We start from the raw sequence: 22949 nt of genomic DNA on the forward strand, positions 1-22949 counted from the left end.
GCTTAGAAATGGCGATGAGTACCAACCCCCAGAGTCGGACACGACTGGACTTAATGTCAGGGGAAAACCTTCACCTTGTTCAGAGGGGATGACCTTGTTCTTTCTATGAGGCTGGGTATGGCTTGTTCAAGATCTTCAGGTGGGCTTCCATGGCTGAGCAGGGAGTCTGGTTTCTAGTATTGACATCCATTACATAATACTGGAACTCTTAAAGAGGCAAACCACCAGGAAAAATATCTAGTTCCTATCATCAATCTAGCTGTCATATTTTGCAATATTTGTAGTGACTATGAAGGAGAATTTTGTAAGAGAGCATTACAGTACAGGTTGAGCATCCCTTCTCTGAAATTTGAAATCCGAAATGCTCCAAAATCCAAAATTGTCCATGTGCATGGTTTAGATAGTGACAGCTATATTCAGTGTAAATAGTCTCAGTTTCATGCACATATTTAAAAGGTTGTGTTGCCATGTCCCAGAAGCATTATCTCCTGACGTTTCATCCACATCTATGGCAGGCATCTGTTGAAATGGTCCACATGCTTGTGGATTTCAATGGCTTCTCTGTGTAGTCTGACATGGTGATTGTTAGAGTGGTCCAGCATTTCATGGTTTCCTCATAAAGGAGGAAACCATGAAAATGAAAGAAATCTGGCTACCAGTATTAAAAGAAACTCTAAAATCAGGACAGTAAATAAAGAACAACACTCAGAAAACAGGGGAATTCCAGACAGGAAACCAGGGCCAGATAACACCTCCCAACAAAAGATTCCCCCAGGGAGGAAGCATTCAGGCTTTGAAGCTGCAAGGCCATTAAATGCTAAACAAGGTGACTAATTGCACATTCATACTTGCCTCAAACAGACAAGAGTTCGTTCTTCCACACTGGACATTCCATAGATATATAAACTCCACTTGCCTAGTTTCCAATAGACCACACAACCTCTGAGGATGCCTGCCATAGATATGGGTGAATTGTCAGGAGAGAATGCTTCTGGAACATGACCATACAGCCTGGAAAACTCACAGCAGCCCAGAGTTATCTCTGTTATCTGTTTATCTATGAATGAAACATAAAATAATTTAATGTTTAGATTTTGGCCTCATTTCTAGGATATTTAATTATGCAAATACAACTATTTAAAAAGAACATTCCAGAAACACTTTTGGTCCCAAGCATTTTGGATAAGGAATACTTAACCTGTACTCTAATCTGGAATTAATTTGATTTGGGGTGACTGCAGCAAAGCCTACATATGACATAAATATAGATGGCAAGCCAATAAAAATAGAAAAATATACTTATAAATATGGCACTATCAGCATATCTGGCAAAAGTGCTGGATTAAGGACCACCCCACCCCCCAAAACGATGAGCCTGATTTTGTAAGTGCACCTCTTTTAAAGATAGACCAAACACACAATTCTGAAACAGATGCTTCGCTTTCTAGCAGTACTTATGCTTTGAGAAGATTATATTTCAGTGTTGTTTCCCCCACCCCTCACAGCTGCTACAATATATTACTTCTATTGTCTTCCTAGGATCAGATGAGAGATAGATCTGGGTATTATCTGCATGCTGATGATGTTGCGGCTCAGATCATCAGATGACCGTGTCCGCCATTTAATGTACAAGTTGAACAGCATGAAGTAAAAGACTGGGCATCGCAAAACCTACTGGTTCCTGTACTAGAAAAGAAACAATGGTGCCCCTGTATCATCTTCAATAGCTTCAGAATTATAGCATTTTGGCACTACATTAACTGCCATAGTTCTAAACCAGTGTGACAGCAAACCTAAAATCCCAGGATCCCAGCTATGGCAGTTAAAGTGGTGTCAAACGGCTATGCTTCTGCAGTGTGGATGGTCTCAAAGGGTGCACCTATAAAGCAGTTTGACATCACTTTAACAGCTACAGCTCTGTCCTATGGGAGAGGAGCCTCTGGTGGCACAGTGGATTAAACCCTTGTGCTGGCAGGACTGATGACTTGAAGTTTGGGTTGCTGACCTGAAGGTTGCTGGTTTGTATCCAACCTAAAGAGAGTGCGGATGAGCTCCCTCTATCAGCTCCAGCACCATGCAGGGACATGATAGAAGCCTCCCACAAGGATGGTAAAAACATCAAAACATCCAGACATCCCCTGGGCAATGTCCTTGCAGACAGCCAATTCTCCCACATCAGAAGTGACTTGCAGTTTCTCAAGTCGCTCCTGACACTGAATTGCTGGTTCAAATCCAACCTGGTGAGAGCGTGGATGAGGTCCCCCTATCAGCTCCAGCTCCATGCGGGACATGAGAGAAGCTTCACACAAGGATGGTAAAAACATCAAAACATCCGGGCGTCTCCTGGGCAAAATCCTTGCAGATGGCCAATTCTCTCACACCAGAAGCAACTTGCAGTTTCTCAAGTCGCTCCTGACATGGAAAAAAAAAATCCTATGGGATCCTGGGATTTGTAGTTTGGAAAGGCATAGCCCTATTTGGGAGAGAAGGCTAAAGATCCCATTATTCCATAGCATTAAGCCATGGCGGTTAAAGTGGTATCAGACTGCATTTTATTTCTACCCCGCCACCATCTCCCTGAAGGGACTTGGGGCAGACGACAAAATACAGCAAAGTGCTGCATATAGATGATACATAAATCTGAAACAATAAAACCACAGAATTACAACCACACGTACACATACTGTAATTACAATGTAAAACATTAACATTCATAAAATGCAAGTTGTATCAATTGACCTAGCCCAGTGCTGACATGGCGCCCACAATAAGTCCTCAGACTAATCCTTAAAAACCTATATAAAATCAAAGGCTTTTAAAAAAAAGCCATGTTTTTAAGCTGGAACGGAAGGCTTGAAGTAAAGGAGCTAGCCTGATCTCTCTAGGGAGGGCATTCCAGAGCTGGGGCGCCACCACCAAGAAAGCCCTTTCTCTTGTCCCCAACAACTATATTTGAGACAGTGGTGGGACCGAGACAAGGGCCTCCCCAATGCCCGAGCTGGTTCATAGAAAGAGATGCGATCTTGAAGAATTTTCTTCTTCTTAGGTGATCCCTCGTTATCCGAGTATGATGGTCCTCCAAGAGTAGTGTCTTGGCACTGGTACGTAGGTGACTGTGGGTCTTGAAGACAGGTTGGACCTGAAGCGTCTAGGGCTTTTTCAGACCATCCACATTGCAGAAGCATGGCAGTTTGACACCTCTCTAACTTCCATAATGCTATCCCATGGGACCCTGGGATTTTAAGTTTGCTGTGGCACTACATTGTAGATGCAACCTTAAGCTATCTGGTGTTTATGTAGCAAGTACTATTTTCTGAAATCCTACCAGGAACTGGCAACAATCCAGGGCCCACTCCTTCGAGGGCCTTTTCAGACAGGCCTATACTCCAGGATCTGATCCCAGGTTTTCTGTTTATCCCAGACTATTTGGCAGTGTGGACTCATATAATCCAATTTAAAGTTTAAAGGGGGGGGGGGAGTTGGCCCAGGCCTGATATAATGTAACATGGAATAATATTACAGTAGAGTCTCACTTATCCAAGCTAAATGGGCTAATGGATAAGCGATTATCTTGGATAATAAGGAGGGATTAAGGAAAAGCCTATTAAACATCAAATTAGGTTATGAATTTACAAATTAAGCACCAAAACATCGTGTTATACAACAAATTTGACAGAAAAAGTAGTTCAATGCACAGTAACGTTATGTTGTACTTACTGTATTTACGAATTTAGCACCAAAATATCATGATATATTGAAAACATTGACTACAAAAATGCCTTGGATAATCCAGAACCTTGGATAAGCGGGACTTTACTGTGTTTTAATGTATTATGACAATAAAGGTTAAGGTAAAAGTTTCTCCCTGACATTATGTCCAGTTGTGTCCGACTCTGGGGGTTGGTGCTCATCTCCATTTCTAAGCTAAAGAGCCGGTGTTGTCCGTAGACACCTCCAAGGTCATGTGGCTGGCAAGACTGCATGGAGCGCCGTTACCTTCCCGCTGGAGCAGTACCTATTGATCTACTCACATTTGCATGTTTTCGAACTGCTAGGTTGGCAGAAGCTGGGGCAAACAGCGGGCATTCATTCTGCTCCCCGAATTCAAACCTGCGACCTTTCGGTCCACAAGTTCAGCAGCTCAGCACTTTAGCACGCTGCGCCACTGGTGGTCCAAAAGTTATATAATAATAACACAACATAATAATATAACAATGTAATACAATATAACAATAATATAATAACAGTCTCATCTATAATAATAATGTGATAGAATAATATATTAATATTCTGTCATTAGTTTTGAAGTCTGTGTTAACTGGTTGATTTGTATGTCTTGTGTACTTACGTTTATTATTGCATTATGTTTAGTTAATGCATAGGAGCCCCTGGTGGCGTAGTGGGTTAAAGCCTTGTGACTTGAAGGTTGGGTTGCTGATCTGAAAGCTGCCAGGTTCAAATCCCACCCGGGGAGAGCGCGGATGAGCTTCCTCTATCAGCTCCAGCTCCAAGTGGGGACATGAGAGAAGCCTCCCACAAGGATGATAAAAACATCAAAATATCCGGGCGTCCCCTGTGCAACGTCCTTGCAGACGGCCAATTCTCTCACACCAGAAGTGACTTGCAGTTTCTCAAGTTGCTCCTGATACGAAAAAAAAAAGTTTTTGCGTGGCATTAAGTTGTTGTATGGTTTTCTGTTATGTTGGAAACCGCCCTGCGTCCCTCGAGGAGATAGGGCGGTATATAAATAAAGTCTTATGAAGCAGAAAACCTGGGATCAGATCCTGGGATATAGGGCCTGTCTGGAAGGGCCCTATGTGACACTCATACATAATGTTTGTTTGGGCTGTTTCCATCTGATACATATAACACTGGCGATACTAACCTGCTGTTGGTTTGGTCCTATGCTGTGAACTGGCTAATATAGTAGGCCTGGGCCTACTTGGGCCCTCCAGGCGCCTTGGACTTCAACTCCCGGCATTCCTAACAGCCCCAGGCCCCAGGGGCCTGGGGCTGTTAGGAATGCCGGGAGTTGAAGTCCAAGGCGCCTGGAGGGCCCAAGTAGGCCCAGGCCTGGTCTAGATTGAATGGAATCAGCTCTGCCACTGTTTCAGCCAGTGACCTTTCCAGCCGTTGGAAAACAAATGGCTGTTAACGGCGCGAGGGGCGCGCATGCGCGTTCTCCGCCTCCCTCTCGTGCACGCGCCCTTTGTTTCGGCGCCGCGCCTCATTCCTCAGAAAGAACAGCAGCAGCAAGGCGCCCAAAGCACGGGGCTGCAAGGAAGTCGGGCAGGAGATGAGTAATAGCACCTTGTGGAAATACTTAGTTAACAGCCAAAAGGAAGAAGCAGTCGCCTTGTTTTCGTTTAGGTGGGTCTTTTGAAAGTGAGCTGAAGAGGCACAGGCAGAAAGGCAGATGGAGATAGACATAATAGGTGCATATACACCAGGCATGGGCGAACTTGGGCCCTTCAGGTGTTTTGGACTTCAACTCCCACCATTCCTAACAGCCTCAGGCCCTTTCCTTTTCCCCCTCAGCAACTTAAGGAAAAGGAAAGAGCCTGAGGCTCTTAGGAATTGTGGGAGTTGGAGTCCAAAATATCTGGAGGGCCCAAGCTTGCCCATGCCTGATATACACAAGCACACAGAAATGGAGATATATAGGAAAAATACAAAACAACACATTTCTACTTTTAAAATATGATATTTTGCACAATCTTCTGGTGGATGTAATTTACTTTTAATGTGCAAATATTGCATCTAATTGTGCTAGGTAAAAGTGTAGAGAATTTTTCATCCTCAAAAAAAATAAAAACAATAAAAAACAAGGGCTCCTTACCAGGAAATTGTAGACATGGTAAGATTCATTGCAGTTGAAGGCTGTTTTCATACAAAATGTGCATTTTGTTTTGTCATTTTGTTATAAATACCCTATACCAAAGGAATAGGGTATTTTTATCTGTGCATAACATTCTATTCTTAGCCAGATGTGCTACCTATAACTTGGTTTTTTCTGCATTTCTGTGTATGTGTATATGTGTATATGCAACTAGCTGTATATGTGTATATATCTATATATATCTATATATATACTGTATATCTATATCTGCATTTCTGTGTATGTGTATATGCATCTATCTATCTATCTGTGTATGTGTATATCTCTATATCTATCTATATCTGCATTTCTGTGTATGTGTATATCTATATATTTATCTATATATTCATTTCTGTGTATGTGTATATGCATCTATCTGTGTATGTGAATATCTATATATCTATCTATACAGTGTTAGGTTCCAGGATTACCCGCAATAAGAGAAAATCCACAAAGTAGGGACACTATATTTATTTTGATATTTATACATTATTTTAGTAGGTATACACTATTTTAATTCATTATCAACCAATCATGTGTTGATAAATCGCCTCCTTCTCCTCCTGTTGCCACTTGGGCTCCTTTTCTCTCCTTTTGGCTTCTCCTTCCTCAGGCTAGAAATTGGAATTTTTAATCTATATCTATATCTATATATATAATAAAAGTCAATGTTTGTTTGCGAGTATGTGGCAGCTTTCTGATTGGCCGCCACTTTCACAGGCCACTGTGACTGCCAGGAATCACTGACGTGGCCCAAATTTGGCACACATAACCCCTATGACCCATTTTCTGTCCTGGTGCCGTTTGGGGGATGATGGGCCATGGAGGATGGGATTTGCACTACTTTCAAACACTTTCACTCCCACACACTACTGCAATGCCCACCAATGATGGAAATGGACCAAACTTGGCACACAGAACCCCTCTGGCCCCCTTTACGTCCTGATGTATATTAGGGCAGGATGGACCAAGGATGATGGAATTTGCAGTACCTTCCCTCACTTCTACACATCACAGCAACTGTCACAAATCACACAACTGAACCAAACCAGGCACACATATCCCAAATGACACACTTCACATGCTGCAGCAGTATGACGGAGGATGGACCAAGGATTATGGGATTTGCAGTACCTTCATCCAGTTCACCTCCCACAAACCTCTGTGATGTCCATCAATGACAAAACTGTATCAAACTTGACACACACGTGCAGGATAGCCCACTTTACATCCTGGTGCAGTTTGGGGAGGAGGGACCGTGGATGATGGGACTTGCACTATCTTCACTCACTTCCTGGGACTACTGTGACCCCCACCAATGACTGATCAAGACCAAACTTGGCACATACAGCCACCATGGCCCGCTCTACATCTTGGTGAAGTTTGAAAGAGCTTGGGCCTTGGATGATGGGACTTGCAGTATGTTCACTCACTTCCCGAGACCACTGTCACCCCCATCAATGTCTCATCAAGACCAAACTTGACACAGACAACACCCAGGACTCACTCTACACCCAGGTCCAGTTTGGAGGACGATGGACCATGGACGATGGGACTTCCAATACCTTCACTCACTTCCTGAGAGCACCGCGACCCACACAAATGCCTGATCAAGACCAAACATGGTACATGGAGCCCCCATGACCCACTCTACATACTGGCTGTGTTTGGACAGGGATGGACACTGGACGATGGGACTTCCATATAGGAGTTGGAGCTCACCCGCACCCACTGAACCCACCTGACATTGGATATAGCCTACACTTGGAACACAGGCAAACAATGCCTTTCTCAAATCACCCGGGCAACGCCGGGCCTTCAAGCTAGTATATATGCGTTGCCCGGGTGATTTGAGAAAGGCATTGTTTGCCTGTGTTCCAAGTGTAGGCTATATCCATGGTCTGTTGTTCCCTCAAATGATAGGAGGACGTAAAGTGGGCCAAATTGCACCTATATGTCAAGTTTGGTACAGTTTCATCAGTCATGGGCATCACAGTGGTCTGTGGGAGGTGAATTGGATGAAAGTACTGGAAATCCCATCATCCTTGGTGCATTCTTCTGCAAACAACACCAGGACATAAATTGTGTGACATTGCACCTGTGTGTCAAGTGTGGTACAGTTTCGTCTTTCATGGGTATCACAGTGGTCCGTGGGAGGTGAATCGGGTGAGGGTACTGCAAATCCCATCATCCATGGTCCATGCTGCACCAAACCGGATCAGGACGTAAAGGGGGCCACATTGCACCTGTGTATCAAGTTTGGTACAGTTTTGTCGTTCATGGGAATCACAGTGGCCTGTGGGAGGTGAATTGGATGAAGGTACTGCAACTCCCATCGTCCTTGGTCTGTCCTCCCCCAAACTGCTGCAACATATAAAGTGTGTCATTTGGGATATATATACCAGATTCGGTTCAGTTGTCATTTGTAGCAGTTGGTGTGGTCTCAAGAAGAGAGTGAAGGTACTGCATGTCCCATCTGTGTGCCAAGTTTGGTCCAGTTCCGTCAGTGGTGGGCATAGCAGTGGCCTGTGGGAATCGTAGTGATTGAAAGTACTACATATCCCATCACCCATGGTCCATCATCCCGCAAACGGCACCAGGACATAAAGCGCATCATGGGGTAGGCTGTCTGGAAGTCCCATCGTCCAGTGTCCATCCCTGTCCAAACACAGCCAGTATGTAGAGTAGGTCATGGGGGCTCCATGTACCATGTTTGGTCTTGATCAGGCATTTGTGTGGGTCGCGGTGCTCTCAGGAAGTGAGTGAAGGTATTGGAAGTCCCATCGTCCATGGTCCATCGTCCTCCAAACTGGACCTGGGTGTAGAGTGAGTCCTGGGTGTTGTCTGTGTCAAGTTTGGTCTTGATGAGACATTGATGGGGGTGACAGTGGTCTCGGGAAGTGAGTGAACATACTGCAAGTCCCATCATCCAAGGTCCAAGCTCTTTCAAACCTCACCAAGATGTAGAGCGGGCCATGGTGGCTGTATGTGCCAAGTTTGGTCTTAATCAGTCATTGGTGGGGGTCACAGTAGTCCCAGGAAGTGAGTGAAGATAGTGCAAGTCCCATCATCCATGGTCCCTCCTCCCCAAACTGCACCAGGATGTAAAGTGGGCTATCCTGCACGTGTGTGTCAAGTTTGATACAGTTTTGTCATTGATGGACATCACAGAGGTTTGTGGGAGGTGAATTGGATGAAGGTACTGCAAATCCCATAATCCTTGGTCCATCCTCCGTCATACTGCTGCAGCATGTGAAGTGTGTCATTTGGGATATGTGTGCCTGGTTTGGTTCAGTTGTGTGATTTGTGACAGTTGCTGTGATGTGTAGAAGTGAGGGAAGGTACTGCAAATTCCATCATCCTTGGTCCATCCTGCCCTAATATACATCAGGACGTAAAGGGGGCCAGAGGGGTTCTGTGTGCCAAGTTTGGTCCATTTCCATCATTGATGGGCATTGCAGTAGTGTGTGGGAGTGAAAGTGTTTGAAAGTAGTGCAAATCCCATCCTCCATGGCCCATCATCCCCCAAACGGCACCAGGACAGAAAATGGGTCATAGGGGTTATGTGTGCCAAATTTGGGCCACGTCAGTGATTCCTGGCAGTCACAGTGGCCTGTGAAAGTGGCGGCCAATCAGAAAGCTGCCACATACTCGCAAACAAACATTGACTTTTATTATATACTAGCTGTGCCCGGCCACGTGTTGCTGTGGCTTAGTCTGGTGGTGTTGGTCAGTCTACATTAGGTTGTATTGATGCTGTGACCTCCACCCTTCTTTATACTCACATTAGTAGTAGTATTTGAAGTCTGTTACCTTCTTCAATTTTTGTGTTGATTGATAATTGCTTGAGATCCCTGTTGTCTTTGGTTTGTTGTTAATTGTAATGTCTGATTCTGCTGAGTGCGGTTTATATTTTTATTGTGGTTCAATAGTCTTTTTTTGTTTTACCTGTGTAGGTGTTTATTATTATTGTTGTTGTAGTGATTATGAAGGTTGGATGTTAGATGCTACTGTATTGTTTTTTGGAGGCCCAGTGTAGCACTAACTGGCCTCTCAGCCTCAGTGCCTGGCTGTTTCTTGCCTGTGATGGTGTTGATTCTTATTGTTGTTGTTGTTGTCATTGTTATTATTGTAATTGTTTTTTTGAAGGCCAAGTGTGACTGTAGGGATTGGGGAGGTGGATGAGTTGTGTTGTCAAATTTTGTATTTGTTATAGTCACAATGCGTTGTTGTGAGTTTTGTGGGTCCGGATTGTGGTTTTGTGGTGTGGTTGTGTTGTTACAACTGAGAGGCAAGGCTTTTGTGTTGTCTTGCCAAGTTTTGTATTTCTGGGGCGTTTAGTTGTGTTGTTATAGTCACGATGCATTGTTGTGAGTTTTGTGGGTCAGGTATGGTTTTGTGGTGTGGTTGTGTTGTTACAACCGGGAGGCAAGGCTTTTGCATTGTTTTGCCAAGTTTTGTATTTCTGGGGCATTTAGTTGTGTTGTTATAGTCATGATGCGTTGTTGTGAGTTTTGTGGGTCCAGTGTGGTTGTGTTGTTACAACTGGGAGGCAAGGCTTTTGCATTGTTTTGCCAAGTTTTGTATTTCTGGGGCGTTTAGTTGTGTTGTTATCGTCATGATGCGTTGTTGTGAGTTTTGTGGGTCCGGATTGTGGTTTTGTGTTGTGGTTGTGTTCGTACAACTGGGAGGCAAGGCTTTTGCGTTGTGTTGTCAAATTTTGTATTTCTGGGGCGTTTAGTTGTGTGCCAAGTTTCGTATTTCTGGGGCATTTAGTTGTGTTGTTATAGTCACGATGCATTGTTGTGAGTTTTGTGGGTCCGGATTGTGGTTTTGTGGTGTGGTTGTGTTGTTACAACCAGGAGGCAAGGCTTTTGCATTGTGTTGTCAAGTTTTATATTTCGGGGGCGTTTAGTTGTGTGCCAAGTTTCGTATTTCTGGGGCGTTTAGTTGTGTTGTTATAGTCACGATGCGTTGTTGTGAGTTTTATGGGTCCGGATTGTGGTTTTGTGGTGTGGTTGTGTTGTTACAACCTGGAGGGAAGGCTTTTGCGTTGTGTTGCCAAGTTTCGTATTTCTGGGGCGTTTAGTTGTGTTGTTATAGTCATGATGCGTTGTTGTGAGTTTTGTGGGTCCTGTGTGGTTTTGTGGTGTGGTTGTGTTGTTACAACTGGGAGGCAAGGCTTTTGCATTGTGTTGCCAAGTTTTGTATTTCTGGAGCGTTTAGTTGTGTTGTTATCGCATGATGCGTTGTTGTGAGTTTTGTGGGTCTGGATTGTGGTTTTGTGGTGTGGTTGTGTTGTTGTAACCTGGAGGCAAGCCTTTTGCATTGTGTTGCCAAATTTCGTATTTCTGGGATGTTTAGTTTTGTTGTTATAGTCACTGCGCAAACAACTTTATCATTTTATATATATAGATATAGATATAGATATAGATTAAAAATTCCAATTTCTAGCCTGAGGAAGGAGAAGCCAAAAGGAGAGAAAAGGAGCCCAAGTGGCAACAGGAGGAGAAGGAGGCGATTTATCAACACATGATTGGTTGATAATGAATTAAAATAGTGTATACCTACTAAAATAATGTATAAATATCAAAATAAATATAGTGTCCCTACTTTGTGGATTTTCACTTATTGCGGGTGATCCTGGAACCTAACATTGTATAGATAGATATATAGATATTCACATACACAGATAGATGTATATACACATACACAGAAATGAATATATAGATAAATATATAGATATACACATACACAGAAATGCAGATATAGATAGATATAGAGATATACACATACACAGATAGATGCATATACACATACACAGAAATGCAGATATAGATATACAGTGTATATATATATATATATATATATAGATATAGATATATAGATATATAGATATATACACATATACAGCTAGTTGCATATACACATATACACATACACAGAAATGCAGAAAAAACCAAGTTATAGGTAGCACATCTGGCTAAGAATAGAATGTTATGCACAGATAAAAATACCCTATTCCTTAGGTATAGGGTATTTATAACAAAATGACAAAACAAAATGCACATTTTGTATGAAAACAGCCTTCAACTGCAATGAATCTTACCATGTCTACAATTTCCTGGTAAGGAGCCCTTGTTTTTTATTGTTTTTATTTTTTTGAGGATGAAAAATTCTCTACACTTTTACCTAGCACAATTAGATGCAATATTTGCACATTAAAAGTAAATTACATCCACCAGAAGATTGTGCAAAATATCATATTTTAAAAGTAGAAATGTGTTTTGTATTTTTCCTTTCACTTAATTATTTGGAATAACATATATTTTTTAAAAAAACATCTGCTCTCCAAAAGTCAATACAGCTTCAACAATGAAAACAGCAAAAGAACAAAAAGTAAGAATGAAAGAAATACTAGCCGGCTCTTCATCTCCTGGACCAAAGAAAAAAGAAAAACCAACGCATGAACCTCAGCCAATGGTTATAATCCCTACAGTTCCCACAGAGTCTATGGCAAAATATACTTTAGCTCTTCCATCAGCAAATAAAGATAGAATGCTTGATGAAATGGATATGCTTCGGAATATCACAAGCAATCTAAACGAGGTAGGTTATGGTAGGCATTCTCTTTTATATCATGTTAGTGTTTATGTGCAAACATTTGTCTGTATTGTATTAATTTTTTTACTCTTGAGCAGTAGTACAAGAGATAAATAACTTGTTCCAGGAGGCATCTTGTGTATTTGTGTGTAAGTGAGGCCCCTTCTACACAGCTGAATAAAATCCCACATTTTCTGCGTTGAACTGGAATATATGGCAGTGTGGACTCAAATAACCTAGTTCAAAGCAGATATTGTGGGATTTTCTGCCTTGATATTCTTGGTTATATGGCTACGTGGAAGAGCCCTGGACACCATATGTAGGTCAAGGCCAGGTTTGGGTCCAAAATTATCTTGCTTCCACCTCCATTTCAAGCGTGGTTGGTGGGAAGGAGGGAGAGGGCCTTCTCGGTGGTGGCCCATCGGCTCTGGAACTCTCTCCCCAGGTAGATCAGACTGGCACCTACCCTGTTCACCTTCCACATGGATGTTCCAGTGCGCTTTTGAGTGAACGATCCCACCAGATACCGAGCTTGTTTACAGTGTCTTATTGCACTTTTCACTACTCCTCATTTTTATAGATCATCCCTTCGCCCTTTCCTGATCGCCTTTATACTATTTATGAGCCCTGTCCAGAGTTCTACACAAGTTTCTTTCTCTGCACGTGTATTTTATGTCTAGGTTTTTGCAAAGCATTTGATGTGTTTTATGTCGTTTTATATTTATTTTGTCATATTGTTTTAATTCATAGATTGTGTTTTAACCTATATTAATGTTGGGCTCGTCCTCATGTAAGCCGCCCCGAGCCCCTTTGGGGAGATGGAGGCAGGATATAAAAATAAAATAAAATAATAATAATAATAATAATAATAATAATAATATATTTTATATGATCCATTTAGAAGTCAAGGGTCACTCTGCAGAGAAAAGAAAGCACCAGCATTGATGTAAGGGCCAATTGCCCCCGATTACTGACATTTTCCCACCCAGGACTCTTCCACACAGCCATTTAACCCAGAGTATCAAGGGAGAAAATCCTACAATATCTGCTTTGAACTGGGTTATCTGTGTCCACACCGCCATATAATCCAGTTCAAAGCAGAAAATGTGGGGTTTTATTCAGCTGTGGGGAAGGGGCCCCAGGCATTCAAAAAGGCCATAAGTTTGTGTATAGCAGAGAATAGAAGAGGTTGGTGCTTCTTCCAGGTTGTCTCAGGAAAGACTAAATTCTCACTTTTTGCCAGTTTTCTCAGAGAACAGATTTGAGAAGTTAAGGTATAGTACTTACATTGACTTGTGGGTAAGTTGACCCAGTTTTTTTGGGTCAAATTTGGGCTCCAATTTCAAGACTTGTTTATGAACATATACATTTTTGGTTATGACTACCCCCTGTGCTCGTTTACTAGTTTAGACGGGTTTAGTAAGCCTGCTTACCTATTTATGCTTTTAATTTCATCTCTAAAGTTGGTGAAAATATAATCTGGAACAATCTAGTAGTTTCAGTGGTTTACAAATGAATGGGTGGTATCGCATGATCAATGCATTTGCTGGCAATATCCATTAATTTTCTTCAATCTCATTGCAGGATTTCTAGTATTAAGGAAAATGTTAAATGTATCTCAGATTGGATAGTTTCCTAATTAATTGTTCTAAATAAGAATTCCTCTGACTGAATGTTTTCCTTAACTGAGTAATGCAAAATAATTAACAATAAAGACAGACAATAATAAATGGCATGGCATTCTAATACTCCAAAAGTAACTGGAGTGGCGCAAATGGGCTAAACCCTTGTGCCGGCTGAACTGCTGACCTGAAGGTTGGGTTCCTGACCTGAAGATTGCCAGTTTGAACTGCAAGATGAGGTGAGCTGCTATCTGTCAGCTTTAGCTTGCGGTGACATGAGAGAAGTCTCCCAGCTAACACATCCGGTCGACCCATGGGCAACGTCTCTGTAGACGGCCAATTCTCTCACACCAGAAGCGACTTGCAGTATGTTCCCAAGTCGCTTCTGACACAATTAAAGAGACTCTAAAAGTTAAGTTTGTTAAAACTAAATCTTATGCTATTAATGCTTTTGTTTTTTGTTTTTTTGAATATGTGCAGTGTTATACAGTGAAATGTAACTTTAAAAACTAGATCCTGTTTCCACTTTCCTGGCTAGTAGGACTAGATATAAATAGACTCCCTTACTTAAAATCAATTTCTTTTTTCCAGTTCTAGCCAATAAGTATGCCTCGCCATTTTCTCAAGAAATAGCAGAAAATAGTATTCTCCTTTAGCCACAATATTCTTGTTTGAGCCCAACAGGAAGAGATTAAATCTCTTCACATTTGAAAGGGCTGGAATGAAAGGAAATTAAAGTCTACCTTGAGAGGAGGAAACCTTTTAAGTCTATTCTTGAAGAAATAGCATAGCTACAACGAGAGCAGTAAAAAAAGCACAATTATGACACAACCTTATCATAACCTGCTCATCACTGCCCACATGACAAAAGATGAGACAGGAAGAAACATAGACTATTTTTCTGTGAACAGTAGAAGTGCTTATCATGCTAATAAGTTGTTTCAGGTTGTTCTGGTCAGGAAATGCTTCACCCACACAATTTAATGAGCATTAATATTAGTAGAACAGCTTAATAACAGTATTATGACATGATATCACAATACTATCACATTACACCATTGCCTTAAAATTAAATTAATAATTAAAATACGTTTTGGGAAAATTAACACTGGGGTGATATTACTGTGTCACCATAGAGAGATCTTAATAGTGACTTATAAAGGTTCCAACAAGTCAGGATTAGCCTATCATTGAGCTAGTAACAGCAAACTATATGTGTGTATGTGTATTAATAACTAAATCCGATAAGGGTATCATGAATATAGATGATAGAAATCAGATCAGGAAACACAGTTATTCTCTTGAGAAATCGTGACCTCCCTATCCAAGCATGAGATGTAATTTGAATCATCCCTGCCAGAGATCTCATTGGGAACCTCCAAGGGACAAATGCTTAGACCACACATGCACCATACCTATCATGCAGTCTTCTCTCACAATGAAGCAGAATGTGTGCTCAAACTGGTTATTGAAACAGATTGGGAAATAGGGTCATTAATAGATTATTTCTATCTTGGAAAACCTAATTCCCAGTGGCTCTGTAACACAGCAACCACTGGGAGAGTCACAATATGTCAGGACCCAGGCTGCAGAGCACCAATAACCATGCGCAGAGACCAGAATCTATCTAATATCTTTATTAAAGGAATATATAAAGTCAATAAAAACAAGTGAAGAATATAGTTCAGAAGTAGACCTTTCAGGAAAGGTCAAATATAGTCCAGGAAATCAATGTCCAATATGAGATATTAGAGTCCAAAGTTATAATCCAATAACCGAAACACACACTTTGCCGAGCAAGGTCCTTTAGTCCAATGGAGCTTGACAACAAGGCTGGGAAACAAACTAGATTCTTGGCAAACAAGACTTGATACGAGGCAACAAGAAGCAAGAAGCAAGAACAAGGTCCGTGGCGAGGTCCGGGGAACAAGGCAGGCTTGGAACTAGAACAAGGTCCGTGGCAAGGTCCTGGAAACAAGGAACTGGAGTAGCGTAGTCCACACACGATCTCACTCCTGAAGCTGACGAATTGACTCCGCAAGGATTTCTTTGCGGTGAAACACCTATATAGGATCTTGTTTTCCCGTCAAGGAACACTTTCCCTGGGGAACAAGAAGTGAAACCCAAACTGTGTCCAGATGCATGACTCCTTAAGATTTCCCAAGGGAAACAGGTTTAATCAGCTAATTGTCTGGCAGCGATTCTGGCGCTTCAGCGCTTCGCCTCCCTAGCGCCTCTATCTCTATTATAATTATCCTTACGAGAGAACGGGGGAGAATTCTGCCCAAGGCTTGTTTGGCTGACTTCTTGAGGGCAAACATCCTGCAGGTGCAGGGCCTCCGATTCTGGCTGAATCGGTGGGAAACCCAAGTTTTCCTCTTCGTCTGCCACAATAGTACTAGGAACGGGACTACATGGCCCATGAGTCATCACACAATATCATGTGATAAATTTGAGGAAATGGTACAGTTTATCCACCACTATAACACTATAACATTGTGTGATACACCTGTGTCACTACTGCCTTGCACTAGTAATCTTTTTCAGACTAGCATGAGTAGGAAGAAAAACTTGTATGTTCTTTGACCTCAGAGTCATGTACCCACTTAATAAAAGATAATTGTGTTGCTTCATGAAAGAAAAATAGATTGCCTTCTTGGTACTCTTGCCCCCATTATTATATAAAATGATGACTCTTTGGATCCAGGCTTCTATATATAACAAGTAAGAAGTATAGCTAACGAATGATTAATAAAAATAATTTGAAACTTTCCATAGCTCGTAAAAACCATGGAAGACGTGTATACAAAGGGTGAAGAAATGCCAAAAGAGGAAGGAGAAGGAGAAAGAGAAGAAGCAGAAACACCTTTTGTATGTTTTGTAATTCACATTATATGCCTCTTAAGTAGTTTCTACAAAGGTACAGATAACTGCAAATGACCAATAATGCAGAAGTACATTATTTTATCAAAACATTGTATTGGTGATTTAAACTAAGCTTTCTCGAAAAAGTGAGCTTCAGTCAGAAGGCATAGGCAATGGCATAATACAGATCCCAGGTTAGCAGCACTGCAGCTATGACTTAAACTGTCTTCTGCTGCATGAAGCATCAAGTTACTCAGTTCTATAGTCTACATGAGGGTATCTCTTTCCAAAAAGGCCACCTGCTGGCAACAATCCTCAACTGATGAAAGATATTCTGCACCATGGAGGCAATCGGAGCCTCTTGTCACAGAGCTACATCATTCAAAGATGTAGCTTGGTTAATCTGGATAAGTATGCAAAGGGATCTTGTAACACCTTTTATACTGAGAGAAATAAGTCCTGTGAGTATTAATAAAAATGCAGAACTCGTCATATGCTGATGAAATAACATTAAGTTATTTTCATTGTCTCTGACTCACACCAATGGGTCATCTGTGTCTGTAGTGCATCATTTGGAACGTCTAGAACTATTACATGAACATTTTCCTTTACAGAAAAGCTGTGCTGTGCTTTATTAGGATCAGTCTTTTAGTCTCAAGTTAAATTCTTCTTCCATATATGGATTCAATTTACATGAAATATCACTGTCCTCCTTGTGTCAAAAATGGATTGTTCCCAGGAATGAAGCTGGCCATCATAGATGTTTGCAGTGCTCTCCAGTTTAACTAGATAGGATTAGTGATCTCTGAGGTTTTCTGATTCTAAAGGTTGGAAAATATGGAAATCCAGTATTTTTAGATAAAGAATGATTAGTGATGTCTCATTCTATGATTCTACGATTCATGAAATCTTAAGAACACAGTCCCTGGAATGGAGAAATTACTGTGCATTTTTTCTTCTGAGGATAGTAGAAATACACCAACAGCTTTTAAGGGAGTCATTCTGTCAGTTCATACTTGTAAGGTGATGACCTGAACTTTGGTCCATAGACTGCAGATGTGGCATTTGAACTATAGGTGCTGCAGAAAGTTACTTGACATTATGTTGCTCATCCCTTCTTGCCTGCCTATTTGATCACTGCTCCAATAAGTCGGAAAGAAGCTTTTATGTGAAGCTTCTGAGAAAACTTGAATTTGTTCTTGCCATACATTTTTCTTCCAAAAATACTCTATAGAGAATGTTCCATATTCTCCATTGTATTGATGGAACAGTATGATTTTTTTTGAATTGGATAAATAGAAAACTCATAGAATCACAGAATACCTGTGATGTACTTTCATCTTGGGAATACACCTCAACAAACTTCGTTGAACTTATTCTATATTAAATGGGCATAGACTTCTGGCTAAATAAACTTTCACCCCCCCCCCCCCCCCCAATTTTACTAAATAATTCAGTAGCGATACTACTTAATTTCACAAAAACATCTCAAAGTAGTATTTTGAAGCTGGGAATAGCTGAATAATTGAAGTAAAATTAGTAAATAAACTTCACTAATATGTTTTCACCTGTGCTATCAGATTTTAAGAGAAATTACAGCAACATATATTCAAAAGTAATTTCTTTCTGTCATTAGAAAGAAGCATATGAAGATATGACCACTTTCCTGATATGTTGTACACACCTTAAAAATCAATTAGAAACTGCACTTCGTGAAGAAAAACAAGTATGTATTATGTATAACTATTTTTGGAAAGATTCTTCTGTGTAGTGTAATCCTTTTTTCTCATCTGCTGATTGATATGGTCTATGATGCAATGGGTATGTATTAACCTGTCTCAGGTATATAGAATAGTCAGGTACATAACCTACATTAGCTGATTAAATGATTGCTTTATAATAATTGAGGCCAGTCAATAAGAACTGGGTATAAATACAACTGGACAAAAACTTGAGTACTGTCAAGGTGCTAAGCAGCTGACATAGGTCCTGTCCCTGAAGTGCACTCCAGGATAGGAGAGGAGTATTATTTTCCTTTCCAAGTAGAATTATTGAGTACTGCTACAGTTCAGGAAGGACAGGATTATTGGCAGTTAATTCAAGCGGGCTGAATAACTTTGTTCTTTCCTTCTCTCGCCTACTCTGGCCCCATTTACACTGACCATTTAATCAGTTTTAAATTGTTATTAAAGAAAGTGGTTTTGCTGTGCAGATGATTTAATAAAAATCCTGGAACAAGATTGAGGCCTGGATAGTGATTATACCAATCACACATCATTGATGGGAAAGATTAAGAGCTTTCTTTTGTACGCTTTTGTGGGAGTATGTTGTGTAGCTGCTGCAGTTCGAAGCGAGCTTCAAACTGCATTAAATGGTCAGTGTAAATGGGTCTTCTGCTAAGTTTCAAAATAGCTGGGCCTTTTGAAATACATGCATATATCATATATATGTATATATACATATCTTGTGGGTTTCCTGTATGTATTATTTGTTTAATTTGGTTATCCATTGAACATTCTGCCTATGTGTTGCAGCATTAGTAAACTTATAGGAACACATAGTTACAAAATATCTAATGTGAAATCAGTGAGATCCTAAGATAAGGGAAGGAACCTCCCCTTTTAAACACCACCACCACCTCCGTATCCTCTCCAGGGACCCCTGGGGACTTGATGATATTAAGGGTGTTGTCATATCACCTGGCCTCTAGAAGGCTTGTAGCGAGAGAGTCCTGGTTTCAGCTTCTTTTCACATATTTACCTTTGAAGCTGGGAAGTATTGATAGTTGGTATGTTGGGCCTAGCTTGAGAAACATGGTATCATCAATCAAATGCTTTATTGTGTTATGAAACCTCAGTATTATTTTTCAATTTTTTTGTAGAAGGGTGATTTTGAGGGGAAATGTGGGTTACCTGATGTATATGGTACACCAGTCAAAATGTATTTGGAATTGCATACCATTAAGGGTTACAATGTATGTATTCACATGTTAGTTGTTCACAGATAATTTTTCATGCTATAATTTTTGCAGAAATTTATTGTTAAATTATCTTTCTTTATAGATATTAGAATCATTGCTTAAGGTAAGAAATTGTTCAAATTTCAATTTAAAATCTCTCTTTTTTTTGGGGGGGGATATATGGCAATCTGTAAATATCTAAATGTACTTATTTGTTTTTCTTTTAGTGGTTTGAAAAGGAAGTACAAGAGATGGAAGAGGTAAACTAAAATGTAGAATTTTGATTTTTCTTATTATTATTTTTATATTGCTATTAGGTGAGATTTAGGGATTTTCCCTAAAAAGATCATAAGCTCCATTTACAATGGTGATAAAATTAAAATGACATTGTTTTTTGATGTCTTAAATCAGAAGTCTCCAAACCTTTTAAACCAAGGGCTAGTTCACAGTCTCTTGGACTAGTGGGCAGGGGTGGACTATAACTTGAAAATTTTTTAGAAAAGAATGCACTCTGTGCATGCTACACACTATGCACACTGCACACATCTTGTTTGTATTGGAAAAAATCATTAAAGAATGCAGCATTTAAAATGAAGAACAACTTTAAGCAACATTAATGTAGCAGTATTTCAATGGGAAGTGTGGGTTTGCTTTTGATTGATTAGATAGTCTTGTTGGGATTGTTGTTGTGTGTCTGCAAGTCGTTTCAAACTCTATTAGAGTTTCCGTGTCAAGATTCATTAATTGTCTTCATCTGAGGCTGAGAGTGTGTGACTAATTTTAACAGACATGTTTTATAGTAAATAGTAGTTGGAGAATCCATCAATATTTTCTGCAACTAACTCATTTCCACAAAAGATGGAAGAACTTTTTGCATCCATATTTGTGGTGCATACAGCAATAAAGAAGCTCTCCAAAAGTTCTTCCCTTTATGCACCTCAACTCTTATTTCCATACGTAAGAGGGATTCATAGTTGGAGTAGCCTCTTCCTGTGGCTGGACTTTCCACCAGTGCCCTTCTTTCCTGTCTTAGACCTCATCTGAATTGACTGTTTAATACAGTTTGAAGCTAGCTAGCTTCAAACTGTGATGGCTAGACAACAGACTTTCAGAGAAGTGTGTGAAAGAAAGTCCTTAATGTGCACCAGTGCTTTGTGGTTGGTGTGATCACCATCCAGGCCACAAACTAGTTCCAAGATTTCCTATCTAATTATCTGCATAGTGAAACCACTTTCTTCGATATTGGTTTGAAACTGTCTTAAATGGTCAGTGTTGATGGGGCTTTAGCCAGGAAGGCTGAATTTTATTATTCTCCTTGGTCATTACCTGCATGGCTGCCATCACCTTTATTTCTCTCAAAAAGCAAAGAACCCCACTAAAAATAATAATTTGAAACCACAGTCCCTGTAGACATCTACTTCGCGCTTCTTCTCTTGTGCTTCATTCTTTCAGTTCCATAATTGTGGATAGGGCTGTAGTGTGCTACAGGAAGATCACAACCCCCTTGCATTCTGGGCACAATTTAAAGCGCTGGCAATGACCTATAATGCCTTCTGCTTGGAACAAAGTTGCTGGTGCAATAGGGAGTGTGTGCTGAAGGAGGGGCTGACACTCCTTTATCCCTGGCTGGAGGTAGCCGTAGACATCTCCCAGCTTAAGTCAATAGTAAAGGATGATAAAAATAGAAGTCTAACAATGTTTAGAGGGCCAGATTTCTTTTTCTTGCTTTGAAATAGATAAAATAACTTAAAGCTCAATTTTGTATTACCAAGGTTTCTGCCCTAATGTGTGTTGCTCAGATTACATATATTTCTTGTCCATGTTTTAATTAAATAATAGTATTTCTGATATGTGTGCTATTGTGCAGATGCACGGACACACATTTCAGCCTAGTATGTTAAACATGTAAATATATTAATGTGCAGCTGAGATATAACTCAATCTGTAAAACACTCAATTGAGACAAATCAATGAAAATGACAGGATATTATTCAAGTAGTTTGCAAAAACATCTTTTAATAAGGAAAGATTTTTTTTCGAAATACTTTGATATTGTTATGTTTCAGATAAGTATGGAACAACTTATTCCAGATTGGGAAGTACCAGTTGCTGATAAAACCATCACAGCTAACATTACTAAATTACGGGTTCGCATCCAAAGACTTGAAGACTTGAAGGGTCGTGTTCAGGAACTACCCAAGCTTATCCAACTTTCTGCACCCAAAATGTAAGAGGGTTGAGAATAAGAGAGAGATTTGGTAACAGTAAAATATAGATTATAACATTAAAATATTTGACATTTTCATTTGCTAATATGGAATTGCCATATTGAATTTATAAATTCTTAAATATTGCTAAAGTGTCCCTCCTTAAAAGTCTAATTAGATGTTATATATGGTCTGCTGAATACATCATTCCAGTTATATTGAATCAAAGAAATGCATAATTTGATGCTGTTTCGCTAGTTTCAGGGTCACTGCAAAAATAAATCTTCTGTTACACTTATATCCCTAAGCACTTGAGTATGTAAGTTTGTTTGTAGTTCTTCTCCCTCCTTTTGTTATCCTCACAACAACACTATGAATTAGATTATCCTGAGAAATATGTGATTGGCCCAATGAATTATCCAGTGAGATTCATAGAGAAGTTGGGCTTTCAGGTTAGGTTTTTCCATTTCAACTTTAGTTTTGTACCCAGCACATTATACTGGTTTATCTATAATCAACCATACCAGCTGTCAGCATGGGATTCAGAACCATATTCATTCTTCTGAATGTCAGACTTTATGATGCATACAATTTCAGACATTTTAGACAGAACACTGAGTGTTTCTCCCTGATATCTGAAATCATATATACTATATTTTAAGGAAACATTAAGGATGTGTTTAAAGATTCTCACACAAATGCAATATATCTGTAGTTTAGATGTCTCAACATATGTTTTGGCAGTCTGTTCCCGAAATGCTAAAGGACAGGATGCTTATTATAGGATTTAGAATTTTTATAGTGTTTATTTGCTG

General features: G+C 40.2%; 1 protein-coding gene across 10 annotated transcripts in view; it reads left to right on the forward strand.

The window, feature by feature from the left end:
• The first annotated feature begins 5214 nt into the window (after nucleotides 1–5214).
• The window catches only part of ccdc7 (coiled-coil domain containing 7), a 141671-nt gene continuing 123936 nt past the window's right edge, over nucleotides 5215–22949 (forward strand). For 9 of the 10 annotated variants that reach the window (XR_010007239.1, XM_062984369.1, XM_062984378.1 and 6 more), the window contains exons 1-7: nucleotides 5215–5370; nucleotides 12237–12487; nucleotides 16882–16974; nucleotides 18605–18694; nucleotides 20031–20051; nucleotides 20155–20187; nucleotides 21994–22154. Coding sequence is in view for 9 of the 10 variants with exons in the window: in XM_062984369.1 (XP_062840439.1) it covers nucleotides 12254–12487; nucleotides 16882–16974; nucleotides 18605–18694; nucleotides 20031–20051; nucleotides 20155–20187; nucleotides 21994–22154 (632 nt within the window). In the remaining variant the exon portion in view is untranslated. The remainder of the gene's footprint in view (nucleotides 5371–12236; nucleotides 12488–16881; nucleotides 16975–18604; nucleotides 18695–20030; nucleotides 20052–20154; nucleotides 20188–21993; nucleotides 22155–22949) is intronic. The other variant, XM_062984372.1, reaches the window with a different exon arrangement.

Source organism: Anolis carolinensis, chromosome 6 (genome assembly GCF_035594765.1).
Source record: "Anolis carolinensis isolate JA03-04 chromosome 6, rAnoCar3.1.pri, whole genome shotgun sequence".
Lineage (NCBI taxonomy): Eukaryota > Metazoa > Chordata > Lepidosauria > Squamata > Dactyloidae > Anolis > Anolis carolinensis.